The sequence below is a fragment of the Dipodomys spectabilis genome, unplaced genomic scaffold (genome assembly GCF_019054845.1).
Source record: "Dipodomys spectabilis isolate Male_0828 unplaced genomic scaffold, ASM1905484v1 ptg000021l, whole genome shotgun sequence".
In the NCBI taxonomy this organism is placed as follows: Eukaryota; Metazoa; Chordata; class Mammalia; order Rodentia; family Heteromyidae; genus Dipodomys; species Dipodomys spectabilis.
The window spans coordinates 2,891,333-2,919,109 of record NW_024870698.1 but is presented as its reverse complement, the minus strand read 5'-3'; the positions used below and the strand labels follow the sequence as shown (position 1 = coordinate 2,919,109).

At 37.6% G+C, this 27,777-nt stretch overlaps 1 protein-coding gene across 2 annotated transcripts; it reads right to left on the bottom strand.

Moving 5' to 3' along the window:
• Positions 1-115: 115 nt before the first annotated feature.
• Ncapg (non-SMC condensin I complex subunit G) lies at positions 116-27,644 on the bottom strand. 2 transcript variants are annotated; one of them, XM_042674772.1, is made up of 21 exons: positions 27,480-27,644; positions 25,783-25,986; positions 24,529-24,757; positions 22,414-22,559; positions 22,074-22,158; positions 20,261-20,453; positions 19,659-19,808; positions 18,762-18,902; positions 16,631-16,754; positions 15,414-15,497; positions 14,932-15,111; positions 13,049-13,159; positions 9,825-9,944; positions 7,013-7,237; positions 6,309-6,490; positions 5,884-6,058; positions 4,099-4,260; positions 3,635-3,779; positions 3,193-3,270; positions 1,177-1,246; positions 116-322 (listed from the first exon to the last, which is right to left on the bottom strand). In XM_042674772.1, the coding sequence occupies exons 1-21, from the start codon at positions 27,588-27,590 to the stop codon at positions 193-195; spliced, it is 3,045 nt and encodes a 1,014-aa protein (XP_042530706.1). In that variant the 5' UTR covers positions 27,591-27,644; the 3' UTR covers positions 116-192. The 2 variants fall into 2 exon arrangements, with proteins under 2 accessions (XP_042530706.1, XP_042530704.1); XM_042674770.1 differs by lacking the exon at positions 116-322 and having other exon boundaries at positions 329-1,246.
• Between the last annotated feature and the right edge of the window lie 133 nt (positions 27,645-27,777).

The window sequence follows — 27,777 nt, the reverse complement described above, 5'->3', positions numbered from 1 at the left end:
ATCTGCCTGACGCATAAAGATGGTCTTTGCGCAATCACATCAGCAGACTCGGCTGTCCTGATGCAGAGCACGCGTGGCGCCACCCAGCCATCCTCAGAAGACATTCGGCCTCATACGATTTCAAAACCAAAAAACTTTATTAAAGCAAAGAAACAAGTAGACTTTTAGAAGACTCGGCCGCCATCATCTCTGCTAATTTCCATCTTCATGGAGGAACTGTTCAAGGTTAAGTTTACTTTTTTCCAGGGCTGCGGTTTTGGCCCGTCGGGGTAACCTCACCTTCACTTCTGGCTCTGGCTCTGGCTCTGGAATGTCCTGATCACTAAACAGAGGTTGAAAATATACTTTAGGCACAAGCTTTAAAACAAGTTCATTTATAAATAAAACTTTCCATTTCTGAAATTCTATCATTGGGTAGTCCATAGCCTAATTCCACTAACTAAACTTAAAACTAAAATCTCAAGCAATAACCGGAATAGACCAGTGAATTAGGGGACACCTAGCTGACTTTCTATAAACTGTATGAAATGAACACCAAATTTCTATAAGAAAGCTGATAATTGCACAGGGCTGTGATAGTTCTGAAACGGATTTTTGAAACAACACTGAAAAAATTATCTTCACTTACTTAATTCCTGAAACTGTAAATAAGATTTTTTCTGGGGAAAAAAAGGTACTTTAAACAGGACAAAATCTAAAAATAGTAGTAGAAATGCAAGGTAGCCACAAAGCGTCAGCTTGAACAACAGCTTGGCCTTAGCTTTTGGTAGGTGCTCTGTCACACAGCCACGAACGCTGTAGGCACAGTGTTCTATCATCGTGAAGGAAAAGAACCCAACTCAAGACTTTGCTAATTCAAGCTCAAAGGGAATAATACTCACAAGGTCATGTAATTAGGACAATATGCACACACAGAGAACATATTCAAGATGACTACCAAATACTAACGACTATGCTGAATTTTAGATACAACTGTGCAAGATAAGAAAGCAAAGGCTCTTCATAGAGGAATGTTAGATTATTTTCCGAAGTCCTGGCTACTTACAATTTTTGCTATCTTCTTTACTGAGTTTTCTCACCAGGAGGAAAATTACATTTTTTTCTACTTTACACCAAAAAAACAACACAAACAACAAAGAAGAGGAGCTTCTCTTGTTTATGAATTGTGTCACACACCTTTCAGAGCCAGCCTCAGCAGTCTGGCGTCTTCTGTTTGTCCTGGCTGACGCTGTCACTTTTCTCCGACCTTAAAGACAGTAGAACTTATGGTCAAAATTAACTGTTTAACGTTCCTAGACCTTGTGTCTAGGCTATCTTACTGCTTTATTTTCAAAACTCTTCTTAAACACATACCAAAATGCCAGAGAAAAAGAACTCAAGCAAGATCAAAATTGACATTAATTTCATTTCTTTGTTGAGCTGCTTAGGGCAAGGGAAAATCCTACATGTACATTATAAAGAGGCAAATTTTAGCTCAATGTGGAACAGAAAAAGCATATTACAAATTTCTCAGGCATGGTAGTACACAACTGTATACCCAGCATTTGGGAGGCTGAAGCTGATCTATTTAGGGAGACGCTGTTTCAAAAAAGCCAATAATGAAAACCAAAATAAACACAGCATAGGAAAGACTCATGGAAAGATTTGGTCTCTGAACAGATCTAAAAGTACTAAGTAGAACTTCATTTTTGTTTTATTTAGTTTTCTTCAAAGTCTCACAAAACTGTTTGAAAATTCTTATTTTTCTGGAGCAGCAAGCAAGGAATACAGTCACGTGTCACCACATCCACTTGGAAATTAAATGTAGTCAAAAGAATGGCCTCTCACAAAATACTTAAATGTATGTATGTCCAATTCATATACATATTCTAAAATACATTTCAATGTAAAAATTAGAACCTTTATATACTGAGTGAGGGTGACAAAAACTGTACATGCTGGAAAGTGGGGAAAATCTGGTCCGTGATGTTCTTCAATTGTTAGAAATAAAATACAGTACGCATCATGAAGTTTAGATTGCTGGTTTGTTTTTTGTTTTTTTAAAGCATGGAGTTCTTATAGGATATTATGTGACTAAACCAATCTGATCCAAACCAATTTTCATTTGACAATTTGTTTGGAAAACTATATACCCTACTCATTTTTACCCCTCAGACCTCATATATTGTTCTCACTAATGTATTTATCCTCAAGGTGTCCAAGAATCTGGGACTAATTTGGAACAATATCCATTAATTGGTGCTTGAATAAGTGGTTTGTTATGAAACATTATGGTCAGATTCTATTTTAGAAAGTAAATTAAATCTGCTTAGAAAAGAATCTAAAAACATGTTTGGAAGATTAAAATCTTGGTTGGCTCATGGACAGGATTATTAGCATTCTTTATGGTAGTTTGCTTGGATGTACTTTCTGACTCTTCTGTAATAAGCATGCATTATGTTTTTGTAATTCAGAAAAATAAAATAATAAAAAGATTGTGGATTTCAGATCTTTTTCCAAGTGGTCCCCTAAGTAGTAAACATTTATTTATTCCAACAAATCTTCCATTAATGGTTATCCCTTGGGAAGTAAGTTCCATTGGGAAAGTATGAAATTAGATGAGAAATGGAAAAAAAACAGAGAAAGAACAGAAAAGTACTAAGGAAAAAAAAAATGTTCAGTCACACAAAGAAAGGATTGTTTAACCTATTCTTTTTCTTTTCTTTTTTCAGTATCAGGATTTGAACTTAGAGCCTTATACTTGCTTGACTTGTATCCTACCTCTTAAACCACATCTGCCAACATGGCTAGTTTGGAGATGAAGTCTCCAAACCTTTTCTGTCTGGGCTGGCTTTGAATCTGGATCCTCCAGATCTTGGCCTTCTAAGTAGCTAGGGTTACAAATGTGAGCTGCCAGTGGTTGGCTTTTACCTTTTCTTAATTTAACCCAAATGGTCCTTTTACTATTTACAAGTGATCTTTTATATAATATTTCCATGAATCGGAAGTACCTGCATTAATGTCTCTAGAATATGCAAAAAAATTATGTATAGCCTAACAAGCAAAGATTAAAAGAAAGCTAAGGAGATCTAAAACATTTAAATCTTTACTCTTAAGACACTTAAAAATCTCTGTCCTAAGGAGGGAACTTCAAAAGCATTTTCACTGGAAGACAAATAATGTTTCATTACAAGCTCTAGACACATACACTACCTCGGTTAGTCCTTTGCTGTGTGGATTTTGATGCTTTTGTATCCCTCAAAGGAGTCATATATGCTTCTTTATTGTCTTCTGTTAATGAAAATCATACAATGTAAATTTTTAAAAGACCAACTTCATGAAATACTTTTCATCTTTCATCAAAGACTGGCAAAATATTATCAGCTACTGGTAATAGATAAATAAATCTATTAGATAAATAAACTAAAGAAGTACTGGTTATCAAAAAACAGAGCTCCAAAAACTGTGAATACTTAGGAATGGAAACTGCTAGTTCTAGTGACATGTACAAATACAAAGGACAGTAATACTCCTTCCAAGGTGGATTCAATGGAAAAAAGATGCTCTGAGATCTAGCCACAGATGTTTAAAAAAAAAAAATCTCAACAAGTTTAGAAACAGCATCACACAAACATTCACGCTGCCATGCTATTACCATCTTCATCTTCCTGCGGAGGAGCAGGTACAGTGGCGCTGGCATCCTGTACTTCTATAGGTTGGTCATCAATTTCTTTGTTTCCTTTCTCTAACTGAATCTTGATCTTTTCCAAAGCTCTCAGGCATGTTCTATCTTTAACTTGCTATTAAAGACAAAACATTTAAACACAAACATTTTCTAATCTTTTCTAAATTATATGCAAATATGAAGAAGTTACAAAATATTCTAAAAGTATAGGAAACTTATGAAAGACATTTTAAATGAACTACAGTTAGGGTGAGTGCCATGGCTCAAGATGCATTGTACCCATAAACTGACATGTTATATAGTAAACCCTTCGTACAGCCACTTAAAGACAATGAAAGTATCATTACAAAATAAAATAAGCAAAGTCACGATCAAATAGATTCTACTTGGATATATTTGAAGACAGGTTAGACAGTAATTAGGAACTATTTTACCTCCAAAATCTCATTCAAGAGAACCAGAAGATCTTTGGAAATACTGCTACTTAATTCTAAAGAATTCAAAGCTTTCGTATAGATCCGAATTTCTGGTGAGCATGGACTTGTTAAGATCTCATTACAGATTTTCACAGCCAAATTGTCATGTACTGTTAAAGCCTAGAAAATTAAAAGAGAAGATGTAAAATGAAAATTATATGGATACAATATAGTTCTACCCATCTGAAGAAACATTCCCAACTCCAAGTCATAATCTAAAATGTGAAGTATTTAGAACAAAACTTAACATTAACTGTCCCTTCTCCCCAATAAAACTCCTTTCTAGATGGACTGATTGACTGACGGATGGATAGATGGTACTAGACAATGAATGCAGGGCTAGGCCCCAGCCCTTTTGGTTGTTTTTGAAAGAAGGATTCACCAACTTTGCCCAGACTGGCCTTGCTCCAGCAATCCTCCTGCTTAGTGGGCATGTACCACCAAGCCTGCCTGCTACTTCATTTCCAGAAGCTAATATAAGGCTAATCTACTGAAGGGACTGAAGTGTCTCCCAATTGCTATGAGTCTTGGAGCTGAGTTCCAGCTTCAGAACCAATCCAGGCTGATGATAGTGGACTCTGCCCAAACCTAAGCTTTTTCCACGCGGGATCAGTGAACATGCAATAGCTGAGCAACCCGTGCAGACACCGTGGTGTAGCATGTCCTAGTCCTGCACAACTGAGAGGAATATGCCAGCTCTGGAACTCCCTGTCTCCCTGTGAATCACCAGTGGCCCCAGCTCACGTGGAGACTGAGAGTGGCCTTAGTTTCAGTTTTTTCCTTCACTGCTTCAAGACATTGATCGTAACAGTAAAGATCAACAGCTCATTCCTAGGAAGGCTTCTGTTGTCATTCTTACATTTGTGGAAAATTTCCATAGACTTCTCCAGCCTTCTCCTTTATTTCCTCTGACCGTTCCCTTCATGGGACTATCCGTGACCACAGCTGAATCTTTCTGATCAGCAGCTTTAATCCTAATAACCCTTTCATCTGAAGCCTGTATGGTTACTCATTAGAAATAAAGTCCACTTTACTGTCCCCTGACTTGGTCTTTAAAACATGCTTTGCATAGCTATCCACGGATACTATCTTTTCATTCTCACCAATTATTTCTCATTGCAAACAAGACCAAAGTATAAAACTACCAATGTTATATACTTTATTCTTATCATTAATTCTTGCCCTTCCCTAAAATCTAAAAGTTGTATTGTGCCTGTGTCCCTTGCCATATTTTGCACAGTATCTTTTATCATCCTTCAGTAGCACACGAGGTGGGAGGGAAGAGAGGGTGTGACAATGCTAGATAGGAGATGTACTCATGACCTTGCTCATGTAACTGTAACCCCTCTGTACGGTATTTTTATAATAAAAAACGTATTTTTAAAAAAGCAGAATATATAGTCACTGAATACCAACTAAATGTAAAAACCCAACAGCAATACTTTCAAGTTGGCATCTGAAATCATTAACACATTATAGTTCAAAAGTGTCTGGTGTCAAATCATGACCAAATTTCATTAAAGAACTGGTTTCAATAGGATGCAGGATTTAGAAATCCAACTGAAGATAAATTCGTAGGTCAATCTGTAGTTGACTTATCTTTTTCAAGTTAAAAACCAAAATAAGCTCTGTTCTTTGACCTGTCCTTCCCCATGTTGACAATAGGAAGTAAGCCAATATTTCAAGACTCAATGGGCCCTACAGTTTTATCTTTACCACCCACAGGCTCACAGACTCACTCACTTGGTAATCTTGGGAATTCTTGGCTTGAGGATTCAGTCCACTAGGTCTTGTCAGATCTACGAGCAACTCGGCAACATTCATGATATCTATTTCAGCTAAGGGAGATGATGCAGGCGCATTAGCCAGTGTTTGCAGAGTTGGAAGAAAGGCTTCTTCAAAGCACTCCTGGTTAATCCTATTGAAATCAAGTTGAAAGAATGTTGGCAGAACATTATTTTAAGAGGAAAAAGCACAATTCTAGAATATCTTTGATGTAAAACTCATGTGACAAAGTATATTTTCACCCACAAAAAAAGCCAAATAATTCAGGTAGATAAAAATCTATCTAAGTTCTCATTGCTTCATTCACTACTGAAATAGGAGAAGAGTATCAACAACAAGATGACACAGAGGTAAGATCTGGATTTGTCGGTATATGTCAGTACCTGCTGGCATACGCAAACATGGGGAAAAACACCCCCAGACAATGTCGGAGTCGAATGTCCTCTTCTGTCACCGGATTGTACCACAACAAGATGAGACGAGAAAGAATCCTGCTGCTGACCAAAAGCCCAGAAAACATCAGCTTGGCTAGGCCTTCCACTGCTCCTGTCCTGAGTTCAGAAACCTAACAGCAATGACAGTCATCAGAAGGAGTTTTGTAAAGTCTCAGGAGTCTTATTATCTGGACACATTAAGTGCAGAGACACACATGCCACATGCTTGCCACACACACAGGCATTCAAGGCACACGACAGCCTTGAGGTCAGAGACTTTCATTCACTCAGCCCTCTACTCTCAGAATATGTAGGGAATGGCACCAAGTTGGCTCTTTCACACATCTTGATAGAATTAAAGAATCATCCCAACAAATTGGCAGCACTGACCCCATTTGAGGTGAGAAACAGACGAGGGACAGTAATGACCTCTTTGAAGACTTACACTGATCAATCAGAACCAACTTTGCAAACCTTCCTGGCAGCAATGGCAATCCATTCAAAGTGAAGTGGTAAGAGTCTGAAGCTAGACAGAACTATAAGGCCTGAGAGCTAATAAAGCTTGTTATTTATGGCCAAGAGGACAGTTAAAAAAAAATCTAGGCTTTTAAAGTGAGATTTAAAAAAATAAAAATGAAGAAATCACTCCTCACCTCACTGTCTAAGAAATCCGAAAGAAGCTTTAGAACATTCTTGGCAGCGGTGGCCTCCTCGGCTTCTTTGACGTCCAGCTCATCATTACTGCGGATTTCTGCACCTTCACCTTGAGGAGCTTTGATGGTTTTAGTTTTAAATGGTTCAATTCCAAACGTCATCAGTTGGTCAAAGATTGACTTTAAAGCACTGATTTTTATTGTGACATCATCAATTTGCAAAACCTACAATGAAAGATTTCCCCCGCAAGAGTTCAGTAAAATGATGCAATTCTGTTCCTCCTGTATCAAATGAATTATCTATATTAGGGAAATTTAAGTGATATTATTTAAATGTACATACAATTCTTTCCGTACAACTTTAGCATTAAAATTTCAAGTTAAAAACAATGTAGATGGCTGAAGGCCTTGAGTTCAAGCACCCAAGTACACACAGCCCTCCAATACAGAAGTTTCAAAAGACACACTATTTATTTGTCCTATAACATCTGGAGCTATAATTTCCAATTTCCACTGAAAACAAACAAGCAAACAAACAAATGTGGAATGGAAATCTGGTTGAATAATTTGTTACTTTCATTTAAAAAAAAAGAATAGTATCTTCAACTGTGTTTTTATCTTTTTTTTTTTTTTTTTTGTGAAAACACCATACAGAGGGGTTATAATTACATGGGCAAGGTTGTGTTTTTATCTTATCATTTTTTCTAAGACACAGAAAAAGTTGTTACATCAAAATCATTTTGGCCTACCTATCCAGAAAAAGATACTACATTGTATACAATGAAAAGTATTTAGATCTACCTGAATATATTTCTCTTATCAGCTCAATAAACTCAGATTTCATCCATGGTGAATCTAGTTTGTTTTACTCCAAGTAATCACAAAAAAAGCCAGAAGTGGTGTTATAGCTCAAAGTGGTAGAGCAAAAGGAGCCCCAGGGACAGTGCCTACCCTCAGGACTGCTCCTCCTCCCCAAAAAAGACAGTTTAAAGCATGTAGAAGTTCTGTCTATGTTATATACTAATATGATGTCATCTTTTATCTGGAACTTGGGTATATGTAGATTTGGAACCCACAATGGTCTTGGAACCAGTCCTCTAGAGTATATGCCAAAGGTTGACTATATTTGGCAAAATTTCTTTAAAGATGTATCTTATTTGCTAGGCATCCATAAAAACCAATAAACTACAGAACAAAATAGCTAACAGAATCACAGATGCCTATACCTGCTGTTATAAAAATTAATAACTTTTCTGCAACACAAAGAAATTCATTCTTCATCTCGGAGTAAATCTAGATGTGTGGCCAGGAAATACAAATGATTCATCTGGACAAAGTACCAAGACTTCTAGTTCATTGGAAAAAGAAACTTCAGCCCATTAAGGATAATAGTGGCATTCCATGTTCCCTAAGGGGGCTCACAACAATACTATTTTCTTTGACAATCATAACGGAGAATACATCTAAGCAAAGACACACCAAAATCTCACAACTGAAATGAGTTGATTAGCTCCATAATCTTTCAGGAAATTAAAGCAAAACCCTGAAATTCCTGAGTTGTTGTTTGTTGTTTTTTTTTACATAAGTAGTTCCAATTTTATTTCCTTGGACAAAAGCCACAAATCAGTTGACCATTTCCAGAATATATGATAGCCCCAAGATCTAATTTCCTTTTCTTGGCAATGTCTAAAAAGAATGCTTCACGATTTTTTTTCCCCCAAAGGAAAACAAAATCCACTACTTGAGTTTAGCTTTTTAAAACAATCATTTCACAAACACCTGGTCCATGTTGTCAGTGATTTTCCGGCAACTAGTCTTCCTTAGCTTCCTTAATTTACGAGACTATTCCCTGCAGCTTTTTTATCTCATTACATCTGGCAACGCCAGAGGCTAGATGACGGGGATGAAAGTCATGCTTTCAACTTCTCTTAGCAGCACAAATGCTTCTTCACCTACATAGTCTGTCTCGTTCTCATTCCTGTATTAGTTATATATTTACATATATATTTAATTATGCTTATATTTATATACTTACAGCATAAATGCCTTCTTCAACTACATAGACTGTCTCCTCATTCCCATATTATTTACTTATATATCTACATATATATACATATATATATACATGCTTGTTTGTTTTTTAATTGGTGCCAGTACTAGGGCTACACATCAGAGTCTTAAGCTCTCTACTCAGCTTCATGCCCAGCTGGCACTTTACCACATGAGTCACGCCTCCACTTCCAGCTTTTTACAGGTTAACTTGAGATAAGAGTCTCTCAGATTTGTCCTAGGCTGACCTCAAACCACAATTCTCAAATCTCAGGTTTCTAGGTAGCTAGGATTATAGGCACCTGACTACTCTTTATTTTTATCTGACATATTGTAAAAGTCATATTTTTCCATCGCATGATTCCCCTTTTAGAATGTAAATTCCATTACCACAGCAACTTTTATCTTGTTTTCTTTTTCTACTGATTTACATACTTTTATTAAGCCTAGAACAGTGCCATTATGTGCACTATAATCAATCATACATGATTTTATGTGGCTGCGGTGCAAGTGGTACAGTCTAGAAAATATAACGCCCCAAGTTCATATCCCAGTATTGCCACCAAAAAAAATAATAAACAAATAAATAAATTGACATTTCATCCCTTTGCTATTAAGGCAGTTTTATGAGAAAACAAAAATGAGTCCCTACGATGTCTACAATCATCACCAATAAACATTTGAATAAGTTAGAATATTAGCATTACCATCAGAGGTAGAGCACTATAGGACCTTGAAATTTTTATCTACTAGTGAATCTTACCTGTAACAGTAACACCAAGTGTTTACTGGCAAAATCTTGATTCTGTAGTCCACAACATCCCAGACACAAAACAGCCAAATTCCTTACTACCGGATAAATACTTACTATTCCAGGAAGAATCTAAAATGAATTAGAAATTAATTTTGACACAGGCAAGAAATTAAAAATACTATACTGAAATCATGGCCGAAATGATCATTCCCATGTGATTTTATAGGTCTACATCATTTCCTTTTAGTCATTTAAGTCAATACTAAACAGTAAATTGATAAAACAGAATATAGTACAGTTTTCCTACAGTCAGATCACGAGGCTAAACTAATTCCAGAGGTTGCAACACTCACAGAACAGGAAATGCTGACTATGATATACACTACCCCTCAGATCTGTCTCACTGACACCTTAAACCATGCTATCCCTGCCCTTAGTCAGCTCCGCTGGTCTGACTTGAACACCTCTAATAGCTCTTTTTCACAGCAAGTGTCAATGGCAAAAGTGTTTTATTTAAGTATGTTTCCCTCATCAAGTTTCAATAGCAGCTGTCTTTACCAATTGTTATTTTGTATATACTTTGTTCCCAGCATTTACTATGGAATAACCATTCAATAAACATGTGCTCCCTCAAGAGTTTCTCACACAGCTGAAAGCTAGTTGTTCACACCTGTAATCCTACGTACTCAAGAGGCTGAGATCTAAGGATCATGGTTCAAAGCCAGTGTGAGCAGTTAACTCTGTTAGACTCTTATCTCCAGTAAAACTACCAAAAAAGCTGGAAGTGGAGCTGTGGCTGAAGTGATAGAGCACTAGCCTTGAGCAAAAGAAGACCAAGGACAGTGTCCAGGCCGAGAGTTCTAGCTGTAGGACTGACACCAAAAACAAAAACAAAACAAAAAAACAAAGGAAGACTTTATGATACTTTATTTAAAATAGAGTAACTTTATAACTACTATAAATCATTTATGCAAGTATCTTACTTATGTTCCTCTATTATGATCATTCAATTTTGGGTCCTTTCCTTTCTTAACATCGTGAAAGACTATGTAATGCTAAAAGGAGATAGATAGATAGGTAGGTAGGTAGATAGATAGATAGATATAGATAGAAAGACAGAGAGAGAGAGAGAGAGAGAGAGAGAGAGAGAGAGATTCATACTTTCATTCTTCAATTATGTAGTTAATTGTATTACCATTCTCTTAAAACATGACCAGACATGTAGTTCAAGTAGAATTTTTAAAGTATTACTTTTCACTAGACAGATTTCTCTAAAATAAGACTAAATTCCAATAGTTGAGTATAATATAGTGTATAACCAGAAGTTTCAGTTACAAACTGATTTTCTTTAATGACTTTAGAAACTCATGACAACCCAAAAAATTAGATTTCAGACTGTCTACTTCTCACTAATTAAATAATTTGAAGATGATCCTCTAAGTCTGAGTATATTCAGAATGAGCTGTGAATGAACAGTACCATCAAAGTAAAAGAAGTCCCAGCTAAAGGGTGGAGACACGGTGCCACTGGTTCACACCTGCAATACTGGCTAAGATCTAAGAATCAAAGTTTGAAGCCAATCTGGGCAGGATAAAGTCCATGAGACTCTTATCTCCAATTAACCACTAAAAAGCTGGAAGTGTAGCTGTGTCTTAAATGGTAGAATTCTAGCCTTGAGTGAAAAAGCTGAAGGACAGCACCTAGATCCTGAGTTCAAGCTTAAGTATTTCACACACACACACACACACACACACACACACACACACACACACACACACACACACACACACACACACACACACACACACACACACACACACACACACACAATGTTTGCTATCAAGTGCAAGGCCCAGAATTCAAATTCCATATGAAAAATAAAAGTTCCCATTATTGATAACTTTAAGATGGGAAATCTGCCGGAGCCCAGGCCAACCTGATAACTTAGTGAAACTTCATCTCAAAAAAATTTTTTAAAAATGAACAGCAAAATATGGCATTATTACTCTAGCCTCTAGTCACTCACAGTTACTAAACATCTGAAATATAACTAGTCTTGAGATGTCTTCTAAAATTTAGTGTAAAAACAATAAAAAGCTATTTCATATTTTAATACTAAATAAATGATAAAGTCATAATAATTTAGCATGTTCAATGAAAATATGTTTGGGCATATTATATATATATATATACATATATATATATATATTAAAATTAACTTTACCTTTTTTCTTCCTACTTTTTAAAATGTAGTTACTGTAGACTTAAAGTTACATTTTAAAAGACCTTTAAGCCAGGCATCAGTATGCCTGTAATCCTAGCTACTCAGGAGGCTGAGACCTGAGGATCATGGCTCAAAGCCAGCCTGGGCAGGAAAGTCCGTGAGACTCTTATCTCCAATAAACCACTAGAAACCCAGAAGTGGCATTGTGGCTCAAGCGGTAGAGCGCTCACCTTGAGCTGAAGAGCGCAGGGACAGCACTGAAGCCCAGAGTTCAAGCCCCACGACCAACCAAAAAAAAAAAAAGACCTTTAAATATAACCAAGAATGATAGGTCACATCTGCATTCCTAATTAGGAGGCTGAGATTCAGAGGATCACAATTAAAGAAAAGTCTGGGCAAAATATTGTGAGATCTTCATTTCAGCCAACAAAAAGCTGGGCATGGTGATTTTCATCTGTCATCCGAGCTACTCAGAAAGTGTAAATAGGAGTATCATAGCCCAGGCTGTCCCAGGTATAAAGCAAGATCCTTTTATTCAAAAAACAATGAAAACAAAAAGGGCTGAAGGTGTAACTCAAGGTAAGCTTGCCTAGCAAGAGTGATGTCCAGAATTCCAATCCCAGTACTGCCAAAAAAAAATTAAAATAAAAACATAATAAAGTTATACAGGAGTCACAATGTAACTTTGAGTCTTTTTATACAGCACTATTCCAGTAACAGAAAATATTCTCTTACTCAAGGATAAAGATATTCTGCATCTATTTCTAGTAAAATGATTTTTCAAATCTTTTTGAGTGATAACTTATGTCTTAGCTCCTTTACACAGACTATCTTATTTAATCCTCACAGGAAATAGCTAATCTAGGTATCTACCTACTTTATCATTTGTAATTCATCAGATGATCAAAATAATAACACTTTCATTCTGTTGAACCCTAATAAGCAGGTTATAACATGAAGCAGAATGTGGCTAAAATGAAGCCTCAAGTGAATAAAGCCATCAACATACCAAAGATTCAATGATTCCATTCATGGTCGCACTGATCCCAGTAGAAATGGACATCTGCTTCAACAGTTCATAGCACAGAACAAGACACTTTTGTAGTGTCTCCACATCATTCTAAAATAAAGACAAAACATTCAGAAACAGTAAGAACATCTTCTGCACAGAACTTAAAGATGTATTTTTTTAAGGGCTTGTTTAGGGTGTATGACAACTCCCTACATACTCCCCTTGGGTCTGATAAGTCAGACACCTGATTTCCCCATCTCTGTGCTGACTCAGCCATTTTCTTAGTTACAGGTTCATACATAAAACAACTGTAATATACTTCCTCTTAGTCATTTCATGGGCTCTTCCAACTCAAAATGTCCACAATGGAAATGATCCACAGATTTTGTTAAAAAAAAAAAAAAAAAAAAAAAAAGAAGCTACCAGTTATAAAAATAAATTCAGTCACTCTTACTAAGAAACTGTCATGTTGGAGTGAGGTTTCAAGAGAAGCTAAGAGTACAATTCAGGAAACCCTCTTAGATAGCAAACTTTGCTATTCGGTATTTTTTTTAATTTTTCTTTTTCTTTATTATAAAGGTAATGTACAGAAGGGTGACCATTTCATAAGTATTGAGTACATTTCTTTTTGGACAACTTCACCCCTTCCTTTACTCTCTCCCACTTTTTCCCTCCTATCCCACAAGTTGTATGTAGTTTGTTTTCAATATAGTATCTAGTGAGCACCACAGCTACATTTTATTCAGCATTTTCTTTTTTTCTTTTGGTTGTAGGGCTTGAACTCTGCACCTGGGTGCTGTACCTGAGCTCTTCTGCTCAAGGCAAGCTCTCTACCACTTGAGCTACAGTGCCACTTCCAGTTTTCTGGTGGTTAAATGGAGATAAGAGTCTTACGGACTTTCCTGCCTGGGCTGGCTTTGAATCATGATCCTCAGATCTCAGCCTCCTGAGTAGCTAGGATTATAGGCACCCAGCTCAGCATTTACTTTACAAGAATACTCTAGTGAGCAATCCTCAAACCAAAAGTACAGTAGATTCAAACAATATTAATTGAGATTAGGCATGGTAGTACACACTTGCAATGCCAGCTACTTCAGAGGCTGTTCAAGATCAAAACAGGGCAAACGCACTAAACCCTTTCTAAAAAGTAACTAAAGCAACTAAGGGCAGGAAACATAATGGCTCAAGAGGTACAAAGCCTCTTGCTTGCAAGAGCCTGCAGAACTTAGTCCTGAGCAAAAATCCCCATACTGCCAAAATGTGTGTATGCGTGTGTGCATGTGTTCATGTACGTATATTATTGATAACAATTTATTTTAAGAGAAGCAATGAAAGAAATAATCTGTTTAAGAGACTAATTTATTAAGCAAAAAAAGGCTACTAGAGTGAAGTGTTACTAGATATCAAGATTAGTATTTGATTAAAAATAACAAGGATGTTTAGCTTTTGCTAGACACCAAGTAACCATGATGCCAAGGTTACCACAGATGTAATTCCTAGCAGTGGAAAGATCAAAGGCCTTCCACAAGTACGGAATGAGATGCATTTTCCTTGCTTAATTATTAAAGGCAAATACACAAATAAATTCAGAAGGAAACCACTAGAAAACTAGTTTCCCTCACATCGGAAAAAAGACTTCAAATTCCAGGGACTGGAAAGATAAGGGAACAAATAGTTGTAGCTACGATACTCAAAATACGTTAAGGTCCTTTTCAAAGTCCAAAAATAGAAACAGGAGAAATAAATTTTTAAAAAATATTTAATTCATATTGCTGTCACAGTCTCCAAAGTGAATAGATTTTCAGCTTTTTGAGTTAAAGAAAGCAAGATTCAGTTAAGATAGTAACAATTGAGATTTAGTATGAAAAAAATGATTTTACCTTCTCTGTTTGGACTTCTTTAATTTCAAGTTGTTCTGTTTCTTTCAACAGCTCTACTTTGGCATTTTCCAGTGCTCTTATTTCTTCTTTTAATTTTGATGCCTGATCAAAATCTTGTAAGGTAATACAATTTTCCAAAGCTTCTTTCGCTTCAATAAGTTTAACTTTTATTTCAGCCACCTAAGGAAAAATACAAATTAATCATATCAACACCAGACAAAAATTACTAACACAACAATCTGTAGCAAAGTCAAGAGTATTACTACTTCAATGACCTAGAATTTAGGAGTCAAACATAAAACAAAATTTCAATCGTCCAGCAACAGGGATCAGTCACCCTTGAAGAGTAACATAATTCAGTAACATTTTGTAGACCTTTATATAATATTTACTCGATAATCTGATTTTTTTAAACCACACAACAAGAAATAGATTATGTAGCTACATTACCAAAGCCTTTCTTTAATATAGAAGAAACATACCTTGAGTTCTTTTTTTCTTGTATCAGATGGATTAACACTAATCGTAACAATGGGTGCACGAATCTCTGAGATAATTTCTGTAACCTGGTAAGCAAAATTACAAAGCTTTAACACGTTATATCAACAAATAACCAAAAAGTGCTATAGAAAACAACAAGCCGTATCTGCCATCTACTGAAAACCAGAGAAAATAACAGGTAAAAGCACATAATCTGTTTGCAAGACTTTAGAACCAAAACTGAACAATGCATCTCACTACAAAGTGAAATTATTTGAAAGGAAGGTGAGTAGGTACGTATTTGTTGAAGATAAATTATCCCTCATATAATGTTAGAAAACTTGAAAAAAAAATTATGCTGCCTAAGATTAGCTGTTATAATCTAAAATTCTCTGCATATGGTCTACAGTTTGGCTCTTCTAATAAACTCACTCCTGCCTGAACTATGTGGCAGTCTCCTTTCAACAACCCTTACACCTACCACTTTCAATTCCTCTCTTGTTCAGTTCTATACAAGTTTACATATATATTTTTTTGTATTTTTTCCTTTGGGCACATAATATACACCTAATGACAATGTAAGGCCTTTCACAGGCTACTAAGAAGGGATGTTTTTCCAGGGTCCCTCTCATATGAAAATACCTAAGCAGTTACTGGACAAGCACTATGTGGGAAGTGTTCAAAAAAAGATATACATAAAACATGTTCATACAAGGAGCAGTTAGAATAACTTCTGACTTAACCTATAAAATATCACATCATGTTTTTATGAAAGAACAACACAGATCTCTCTTTTATCTAACTGGGGAGGGGAGGGTGGTGGTGGGGTAACACTTGACACAGTATAGTGGTTACAATTTATTTCTGTATTTACCAACAGTTTATGAACATCATCTCACTGAAAAACAAAAGGTAGTTCATTGTTCCTTTGCAGATGAATACAAAAGGCTAAATAACTTATCAGAAGTCAATGCAGACAGAATGAGACATAAACCAGCTCTCAGCACACAGTGCCCAAAGTCTCATGGGCAAACCTCTATCCTACCAGTCACTCCTTCCATATCAGGTGGCAGACACCTGATATAGACCTGTTTGTAGGCACATGTGAGAAGGAAAACACTTTTTAAATGTACGTGTATACACATACCCCACAGAGAGAGGTATCTGGTTTACAAATGTCATACACCTCCTATCTTTATCAAGGAGGAAAAGCACTTACAATCTGTGTCCTCTTACTGTCATCTGTGATGATGTGGAGTAACCTTTCAACAAGCAAAGAAACCAGGGATATTGGCGTTGTGGGTAGTGTCAGAGTCTCCTGCAAAATAGCCACCAGTCGTTTCCTGTGGGCAAAAAAAGCCTTTTATTTAACTTATTTAATATCACTCTGCACACATACATTCCACCTCTAACATGTCTCTTACTCTACAGACTTTGTCTTGGGTTTTTTTAACTTGTTTCCTTATGTCTCATATTTGTGTGTCACTACAAGTAGAAAAATCCCTAAGTACAGAGTTTTGTGTGTGTATGGTCCTAGGGTTGTCCCTGAGCTTTTTTGCTCATTAGCACTCTACCACTTTAGACACAGCTACTCTTCCGGCTTTTGGGGTAGTTAATTGGAGATAAGAATCCCACAGGCTTTTCTGTCTTCTGGCTTTCCCATGATCCTCAGATTTTAACCTCCTGAGTAGACAGAATTATAGGTATGAGCCACCAGCACTCAGCCCTCTGTATAGTCTTGGAGCAAAAAAATTAATTTTGTTTTTAAAAAAAGTATATATTATACCCTCTGATATTTAGTAAATCAACATGAAAAAGCAACAAAATAACAGAGAAGAATCAACCAACAATAGTAGTACTTGGCTTCTCTGAAATAAGAGATTTTTAAGAAAAACACTGATACTATCCATTTATTGTGAAGAAATTGTACTATGATCATGTGTCTATGTATAAACATACAAATACCATCATGTGCCATAGAATTCTTCAGGTAGCCTAGCATAATAGTGTTACACCTATAATCCCAGTACTCGGGAGGCTAAGGCCAGACAGCTGATTTGAAAGGCAGCCTGGGCTACAGACTAAGTTCCAGGTTCGCCTGGGCTATAGGGCAAGACCTTGTCTCAGAAACAAAAAATTACATTTCAGTCAATGACAGGCTGCACATAACACTGGTCCTATGAGAATATTATAGACCTAAGACACCATAGCCATAGAGATGTTGAAGTTCAATGCATTACTCTTGTGATACAGGTATGAAACAAACCTACTGCATTGCCATACCTATCAAAGCAAAGCATATGCACTAAGTCACAGTGCTTAATAATGATAAACGAATGCTATTGCTTTATGTGATACTCTTTTTCTGGTGGGGAGAGTGGGGAACAGTACTGGGGTTTTAACTCAGAGCTTCATAATTGCTAGGCAGGTATTCTAATACTTGAGCTACATCACCAGCCCTGTTTGCTCTGGTTTTTATTTTCTTTGGCAGTAACTAAGGGCTCTGTGCTTCTTAGCCACTTTTACCATGAGCTACACCTCAGTGGTTACTTTTGAACTATGGTCACACTTCCTACCTAGGCATCAGATTCACATCATAGTGAGGAGAATGGGCCCAGCCTCTGCATCCAGCCCTTTTGCTGAGAAGAGATCTCTCAAACTTTCCTGCCTGCGCTTGCTTCAAACCATGATCCAATCTCAGCCCCCCAAATAGCTAAGATTACAATGTGAGCCACCAGCACCTGGACCTAGTTACTCTATTTTTACAACAAGGTTTCACATTTTGTCTAGGCCAGCCTGGCAAACTATTTCTGCTGGGATGACAGATGGGCACCATCTCGCCTAGGTTCATCTGTTGAGATGAGGTCTTTGGAACATTTTGTCTAAGTTGTTCTTGAACTGCATTCTTCCCTATATCCACCTCCCAAAATTATAGATAAGATGCAAGCGCACTTAGCACTATACTCTTTATCTTTAGAATATACTACTTCTACTTATTAAAGTTTATTACAAAAAAAAAAAGCATAATACCTTGGCAGCAGTCTCAGGTCATGTTTATAATCTCTTGATTTTACCAAGAGGTCACAACCTGGTCCACCCTATCTAGGCTTGTGAATGCATACACGCCAGCAAAATCACCTAACACCACATTTCTAGGATTCCTCAACCCATGACCTGTCATTAAGTGACGTATGATTGTGTGTGTGTGTGTGTGTGTGTGTGTGTACTATAAAAGAAGGAAGCAGAAGCACTTTAGAATATTACAGTAAATCCATTTAATTACACTGTAGCAAGACTGTATTTTTAAGACTAAAGAATAAATTAGAGCAAGTGTTAACATTTAGACATACCGTCCTCCTTCTTCACTAGTATCCAAAGACTTGATCATTAGAATCAACTGCTGACCAATGAACTCCCTTGTCATCAAGTTTCCAATGTACGAAAAATCATTTCTCTGTTCCTCGTCAACTGCTGGAATGCTCTGGATATAACTAAAACAAACAGAATTAATAAAGTAGAATGTGTTATCAAATAACAAGTAAGAGTTAATTCCCACCAATCAGAAAAGGGTCTTCTTCAGTTTATATTAGTCCAAATACTACATATTTATATCTTGTAATAAGTTGATAATATTGTAATAAACTTTAGCAAATATTTAGAAATTGTACTTATATTAATAATTCAAGTTTTCTCTTGAAAATATTCAAAAGATCCTTTACTTATCTCAGAAATGTCTGACTATTTCAATGTGTCAATGTGTCTTGCAGTCTTCCAAACTCTGCATTTCTTGTCTAAAAATCCAATTAGTCATAAAGGTCTAATCTTTCCTCATGGAGAATCATGATCATTCTTTTCTTTGAAATGATAGTACTACTACTAATTTACACATTGTGTTCCGCTGCTTGAGTACTAGCATGGCGGGGTGAGTCATTGTGACAGGGCTGGTATGATCAGCCAGGAACCTAAAACACGTACTACCTGGCACACAAAAACAGTTCAACAAATTTCAAAAAGTAGCACATCATCATCAAGTTGATGGAGAAATGAGAACTAGCATACGCACACTGACGGAAGCCACTGACTTAGTGCTTTTGGGCACTGTAAGCACCACAGGATCCTTTAGGAACATTCAGTGCCATCTGCACCAACAGTGGCTGTAAATAATTTCCAACTGGGCATGACCATGAACAAGAGGCCTGAGAGACCAACACACACGGCAAGTAGTGAAAACAAAAGAGAAAAAGTACCTGAGTAAATACTCTGCATATACTACAGTCTCCGGCAAGATCTGCTCTAAAAACTCTTCACCTTCATCTCCTTTTGATTTCAAGTAATCGCAGAGGGCACGCCAATATAAAGCAATTTCAGGAGTTAATGTTTCCACAGGGATCAATTTCCTTCGTTTAAAAGGAAGAGAATAAGAGAAAACATGATCTTATATCCCGTTAAAAAGGGGAACAAGAATGAAAATAAGCACATTTGATTTATAAATACCAGTGTTTTAATTATAGCCATTAGCTACACAAAAGGAAGTGGGAAGGAAAAAAAAGGAAACTACTTAAAACCAAAAGAAGAGAAAAAAGGGAAAAATTCAAATGATCAAACACAATAACAGCCCATGTTTTTCTCACAGCAGGCTAATGTAGAAATCAAGAGGGGAAAGGGAGAGAATACAACTAATGTAGACAATGTATGATAAAGTACCAAGTTCTTATGCCAAGGTGAGAAACACAAGGGAAAAGTAAAGAAAGGGGGGACAGATCAGAGGTTCTGATATAATCTGAAGGAAAAACTGATTTTAATTGGAAATCATCAGCAGTAAAATTCCAATAATGAACCTTTTATGTACCTGTCATCATTATTTTTACAGATCTCCACAAGTTCAGTGAGAGGAGTCACTACAAATAAAGCATTGAGAACAGAGACTGCCACTTCAGAAGAATTTTCTACATCCAACCTATGAAGCAGCTCCAAGATATTTCCTTCAGTGAAGCGTAACCAGCCTTGGAGAAGATGCTTCTGCATGGCTTGCTTCACAGCATCTGTGGAGAGTCATTTGCAAATATATAAACAAAAGCTCCCCCTAGCTGTTATTTCCTATATTTCATCTGTTTTAATTTTATTAGATTAATGTTAATATAACGTTGAAACTTATAATACTAATAGAGATTACAGTGAGAACAAAGCACACTAAAGGTAATAAAAACACAAGAAACAACACTACAAGTCCTGATGATGCTTACTTCCAAACATAAATGGATCAGGTTCAGTACTAAATGCCTAACCTCTACCAGTCTACAAAAAATCTGTATTCCCTCCTGCCTGGACTTAATGGGCATCAGAATACATAGTATTTATCTCACTTGTTGCCTGACTTCACTTATTGTAAGAATGCTATTTACAGTAGTAAATTACAGCAAACAGATATCACTGAACAGATGTTATTCTTAGCCCTTCAGACCATCCCAGTCATTAGAGTTTCAAACTCAAGTTATCTTTTTTCTTTTTCTTCTTACTACAGCAAAATGAGCCATCTTTGCCTTTTCATGGAAGATAAAACTTGAAAAAATATCATTACTACATGCAGATTCTCTAGTTTAACAGAAAAGGGCATCAGAAGATTATACTGGTCTCACACTTCTTATTTCTGATGCAGAGAAAACATTTATGTTAAGGTACATACACACAAGGATAGTTTTTGTTTGTTTTTGGTGTTAGTCATTGGGCTTGAACTTAGGGCCTAGGCACTAACCCTGAGCAATTTCTGCTCAAGGCTAGTGCTCTACCACTTGAGGCACAGCTCCACTGTCAGCTTTTTGGGTGGTTAACTGGAGATTAAATTTTCACAAACTTTCCTGCAGGGGCTGGTTTCGAATTGTGATCCTCAGATCTCAGCCTCCTGAGTATAACTAAGATTATAGGAGTGCACCACTGGCAACTGACTAGTATTTTTGTTTTTAAGGAAGAAAAAAGGCTAAAAGAGATGGTCTTACTTCTGACATTAACTCACTCTACAGGATTAAGAACAGCTCCTCTCCATCAAACACCAGCAGGCTGAAAAGAATTCCTATTCCTTGAAGATAACCAAGACCGGGGCTGGGAAGGTGGCTCAGTGGTAGAATGCTTGCCTTGCATGCATGAAGCCCTGGGTTTGATTCCTCAGCACCACATAAGCAGAAAAAGCCAGAAGTGGCGCTGTGGCTCAAGTGGTAGAGCACTAGCCTTGAGCTGAAGAGCTAAGGGACAGTGCCCAGGCCCAGAGTTCAAGCCTCACACAGACAAAAAAAAAAAAAAAAGATAACCAAGACCTTTAACCAAATGAAATATTTTTATATGTTATACACCAAGACAAATTTTATCAAGTTTATGGGAATGATAGCCTTACTCAGTCTCATTTATGGTATGATACTGTTTCCTAAACCTTATTAAGTCTGACTTCAAAAGTCTACCTTAGGGCTGGGAATGTGGTGGTAGAGTGCTTACCTAGCATGCATGAAGCCCTGGGTTTGGTTCCTCAATACCACATATACAGAAAAAGCCAGAAGTGGTGCTGTGGCACAAGTGCTAGAGTACTAGCCTTTAGCAAAAGAAACTCAAGGACAATGGCAAGGCCCTGAATTCAAGCCCCAGGACTGGCCAAAAAAAAAAAAAAGCTACTTTACCTGATCTGTCATTGAGACCCTGTTGAAGGAGCATTACTCTCTGAGCAATGGACATCGCTCTCATATGAACTTTTTCAGCTAAAACCTTAAAAAGACAATGAAATGGGGTCATTTACCTCAACTCAATGTATAGAATTCTTACTTAGTAACATAGCAATCATCTTAGAAAATTAACTAGAGTCTCCAAAAAATTTTCTGTAAACATATTTAATACAATAGAATTCTATCTAAATTACCTACTATCTCCAAATAATCTACATTGCACAAATCACTATGTGCTAAGTAATTTTCACAAGTACCTTAAGAAAACATGGCTATGTAAGTAATTGGACTTTCATACCTGATAAGCCAACTTCCTGACAGTCTCTTTCACATCTTTGGTGCGCTCTACAATCTTTGACAAAGTCTTGGCTGATGGTGCGATACATGATAACACTGCTCTCCTAACTTCTGGATTCAAATCATTTTCAATCAAAGTAGTATATGCTAAAAGTAAAGTAGTACAATTTAATTCCACAGAAATACCTTAATAATAGTCATAAAATAACTCATATTCTGGCATTTTTTGATGTTTCAAAATAATAAAGACAAGATACTTCTGGTCTTACACATCTGCCTTCAAATCAAAATTTTTTCTACCAAGTTCCCTTTCAAGAACAGAATGAAGTATCAGGAAATTGACCAGAAAGGAAGACTAAAACTGTCACAACCCTGAAAGCCACAAGAAACTTTGTTTTATTTTTTATTTACTTTTATTCTTTTGGTGCTGTCCTGGGGCTTGAACTCAGAGCCTGGGTGCTGAGTGCCCTAGCACTTGAGCCACAGCTCCACTTCCAACATTTTTTGGTGATTAATTATAGGTAAGTCTCATGGACTGTACTGCCTGGGCAGGCTTTGAATTGTGGTCCTCAGATCTTAGCCCCCTCAGTAACTAGGATTGCAGGTATAAGCTACTGGCCAGCACCCAGCTGAGAAAGTTTATTTTCTTCAGATCTGTTATATTTATAAGGATCTATTATTTTGATTTGGGGAAGAGAACGTTTGTACTCAAAGCCTCTTTCTGAGAGCCTCATACATCTCATGATTTCACCAAAGAGTTATACTGAGGGTGATACCTTCTATCATCCATCATAGTTGTCCAAGTACACTCTGTGATGTTCCCAGAACAAAAATTACCTAATGACATATTTCTCAAAATGTAAACTCATTCCTTACGCAAGGTATGATGACTATATAACCTGCTGCTAAATATACGAGAAGAAAGGTAACCCTGGAATGAACTGTGTATACCATCAGATTCTAGAAGCAGTCATATTAAACACTGGAGAGGATAGGGACCAATGAAAAATGTTATCACCTCTTACTAATTTTAATTGATAAATCACTCTGTAGATTTACCTGTACCTAATCTAATAAAGGCAAAGCCCTATATACATAACAATTCTACATTTAAGCAAAATCCTACAAAAGTCATTTAACTTGTGCACCAAGAAAATTCCAAACACTATTTTTCAAAGCAAATTATCTAGATATAACTAGAGAGCCTTCTAATTTTAAAAACAATAGACTGTTGGCTGGGAAAACTAAGTTTATTCCTGTAATCCTAGATACTTGGGATGTGGAGATCTTGGGGATCATGGTTCAAAACCAGCTGAGAACTCATCACTACCAATGAACTGGATGTGATGGTACATGCCTGTGATCTCAACTATGCAGGAAAACACAGGTATGAGTATTATAGGCTCAGAAAAGCTGGGTTAAAAAGACACTATGTGAAAAATAACTACAGCAAAAAAGGGCTGCCTCAATCTGATAGAAAATCAAGCTAGCGGGGCTGGGAAGGTGGCTCAGTGGTAGAGCGCTTGCCTTGCATGCTTGAGGCCCTGGGTTCGATTCCTCAGCACCACATAAGCAAAAAAGAAAATCAAGCTAGCTAGGGCAAAGCCCTAAGTTCAAAAACTGCCAAAATATAGTAATAATATAATGATAGTAATAATGGTAAACAGTTAATATCATATAACAATGAGATAACATAGCAAAAACTATGGATGAATGCTAGAATTAGAAATTTTTTTGAGAAAAAGTCAGAAAAATATAGTATGATTCACATGAAATTATAGGCAAAACATTAACATTTAGATGGATGTGTGATTAGGGAACTTAATTAAAACTTAAGAAAAAAGAAAATTAACCCAGTATTGATTATATTTACCTCTGAGTGAGACAGAGAGAGAGAGAAAGAGAGAGAACCAAAGCAGACCTCAGAAGTCCTGATAATAATTTGCTTTTTAAGTTATTAGGAAGTTGTAATGTGAGTATTCTTCTACCTTAAATATATGTATGTATGTATATATATATATATATATATATATATATATATATAAAGTTAATAACAACTGCTGAGGAGGAATTAACAAAACCAAGACTGAAACAATTATTGGAACACCACACATACCATTAACCACTGGGCACTCATCATCCTTGGGATCCTGGAGTCGAGAAAGAGCCAAAACTGCCTGTATTCTCACATTTGGAATCTTATCTTTCGATCTAATAAGCATAGCTTCCATAATTTTATCAAACAAATCATCATCGATCTGGGCATTTTCTGGCATACTTCCCAGAAGCTTGTTTATGAGTTGGCATACTCTAAACCTGACCGCGTTGCTGTTTGCTTCATGAGACTACACAAAACAAAGCAAATGTTATTCCTAATTACACATCATTCCTAAATATTCAAGACCATTTTAATGCTCTATGTTGAGATTTCAAAAAGTGACAACAGTGATCCACACTCGCAGAGACATTACAATGTTTATACAGCTTTTACACAGCCTTAATCTGGAAAAAAAAAAAAGTGCACTCTTTGTACAAATTCATACATCCTTTCTTTTGTATTTGGTGCTGGTCCTGGAGATTAAACGTAGGGCCTAGGCACTGTCACTGAGCTTTTTTGCTCAAGGCTAGTGTTCTGCCATTTGAACTACAGCTCTACTTCCAGCTTTTTTGGTGGTTAGGAATCTCATGGACTTTCTTGGCCCAGCAGGCTTCAAATGGCAATCCTCAGGTCTCAGCCTCCTGAATAGCTAGGATTACAGGCATGAGCCACTGGTGCCCAGCCATATTTTACTTCTAAAACAGAAAACTCATTTAAAGGAAAGGAGGGAAAAATAGGCTCTGAGGAGGGTACTAGCGGAAGGGGCTGAGTTAGCAAGGAGGATGAAAGAGGATGAATATTAAAAAAAAAAAAAGAAAAAGAAAGAGGATGAATATAGTCCAAATAGCTCACTTGAAACTATGAAAATACAATAAAACCTGTTGATATTGTTCTGGGAAAGTGAGGGAAGAGGGAAAGGAAGTGTGATACAGGGAGAGAGATTGAGTGCAATATATTCTAAATGTATGAAAATAAAACAGTGAAATCCCCCCTGCATAACTTACATAAATAAGCTAACTTTTTTAAAAAAGAGAAAAAAGAAAACTCACTTAAAGCAAACACCTATGACAAATTATTTAAGCAGGACACTAAAATTTTAATGATAGCTATTGTTTAAAAGCACAGTCTTTTTAATCTTAATGACAGTTAAGATTTCCTATAAGAGACTTGTTTACAGATTTTTCCCCCCATCGCGAGATATTTTATTGTCTAAAATACACAATCTCTGTGGCAAAGTTTTCTACAATACATCCTCAAAATCCTAGCTTTTACCTTTAACAGGAAAGTAAACAAATAATTTAAAATGCCATCATCTTCCTCTTCTTCATCATTGTTGGTATCCAATTGGTGAAATGAAGTGACAAACTTGGCTGCAAATTCTATCACACGCTCCACAGCTGGTTCACGTTTATAGACCACCATGGCATATTTCAGGTAATGAACAAACTCTTCATGAAAAACTGTTTTATTATCCACCTGAAAGGCAAAAGAAACTCCTCATAAACTACACTGATTAAAAAACATCCCCAACATTCCCTTAATACTGATGAAAACACTGGGCAGAAAAAGGCCTAGTAACCTAAAATCTGTAGTAAAGTCTCAATTATCCTAACTAGCAAGAAGGATAAAACTACACAAACTTCACTCCAGTTTACAATCTGCACCTCCCAGAGAGTAAACAACATCAATTTTAACAGCAGAACAATTTGTTTTCAAAACCCTGCAATTCTCAATATATTACCAGTTTCGTAGGCCTACTGCCCCCAAACTACTTTTGGTATAACTTTCCCATCTCCCTGTATCCCCCAAGCTTTGCTATATTTACTTAACAATTTACTAAAAATTTATTATCTTGAAATAGCCATGTAAAGGGATTTCAATTCAACGTGACAATTTATGAGTATAATGCAGCCTAATCCATTTCTCTTGGCTTTTAAATTAATACATCCCCCCTCCCCCCAATTACATAGTATCTACAGGCTCAGGAAGGGTAGGGGCCTAAAGATTAATTTGACATTGGGTAACTGGATTCAACTGATTCAGGAATGTAACTGGAAGGTGGGCTTTTCTGTTGCAAGCAGAGATCCCTTCAGGATATAATCTGTGGACTAAGGATTAACTGTCCACACCAGCTGGGAGCCCCAGGGATGGGTAGCATTAGTGCAGAAAAGCAAAGGAGGAACCCCGTGTGGCTGGTGATCCGGTCGTTCACCTGGGCTCTGGAGACCTTGGGCAAGTCTTCTGAGAACGGTAAAGCTCACTTCACTCTGAATCAAGAGTCAACCACGAACAAGAAGAAAAGGCCGAGTGGTCATAAAAGCCAGGAGGTCTGGGTGTCAGTGGCTCACTCCTGTAATCCTAGCTACTTAGGAGGCTGCGATCTGAGGATCGGGGTTCGAAACCAGCCCTGGCAAAAAAGTCCGTGAGACCCTTTTCTCCAATTTAATCACCAAGAAGCCATAAGTAGTAGAGTGGCCAGCCTCAAGCACCAAAACTCAGGGCAGGATCTGAGTTCAAGTCCCAGGACCGCCCCCCCGACCCCCACATACTCAGGGACAGCATCAGGGATCTGAGTTCAAATCCCAGGACCGCCCCCCCCCCCCATACACACTCAGGGACAGCATCGGGGATCTGAGTTCAAGTCCCAGGACCGCCCCCCCCCCCCCGCCCATACACACTCAGGGACAGCATCGGGGATCTGAGTTCAAGTCCCAGGACCGCCCCCCCCCCGCCCATACACACACAGGGACAGCATCGGGGATCTGAGTTCAAATCCCAGGACCGCTGCCCCCCATACACACACAGGGACAGCATCGGGGATCTGAGTTCAAATCCCAGGACCGCCACACACACGCACGCACGCATACGCACACACACACGCACGCACACGCACACGCCAAGAGAGGCCCGGGGACGGCCGGCGGAGGAGCGGGGCGCCGAGGTGAGGCCGCGGGGAGGGCGGCGTTTACCTTGCCGTAAGTGCGGCTCAGAGCCACCACCAGCTTCGCCTGGTTCTGGTGCGGCTGCTGCGCCAGCTGAAAAGCCTCCTTGATGGGCAGCATCCTCTTCTCGGCTCCCATGGCGGCGGAACGACAGAACCCCAGCAAGGCCGCGGCGCCCCGCAGTCGGCCCAATCCCTCCGCACCCCAAACAACCCAGCCTCAGCGCGTCCCGGGGCGTGGTTACCGCCAGAGCTTTCAAAAACGTCCCGCGGGAAGATGACATCTCGCGAGACTACCGCGAGAGCGGGGCTCCACCCACGATCCA

What these genes read in the sequence shown, in the direction of transcription:
- Ncapg (XM_042674770.1), bottom strand. Translation starts at nt 27,590, where the DNA reads ATGGGAGCCGAGAAGAGGATGCTGCCCATCAAGGAGGCTTTTCAGCTG. An exon ending in TGAGCCGCACTTACGGCAAG is followed by an intron (nt 25,987 to 27,479) that starts GTAAACGCCGCC and finishes TTTGCCTTTCAG; the next exon opens with GTGGATAATAAAACAGTTTT. An exon ending in TGAGTGCCCAGTGGTTAATG is followed by an intron (nt 22,560 to 24,528) that starts GTATGTGTGGTG and finishes CTTTACTTTTAG; the next exon opens with CATATACTACTTTGATTGAA.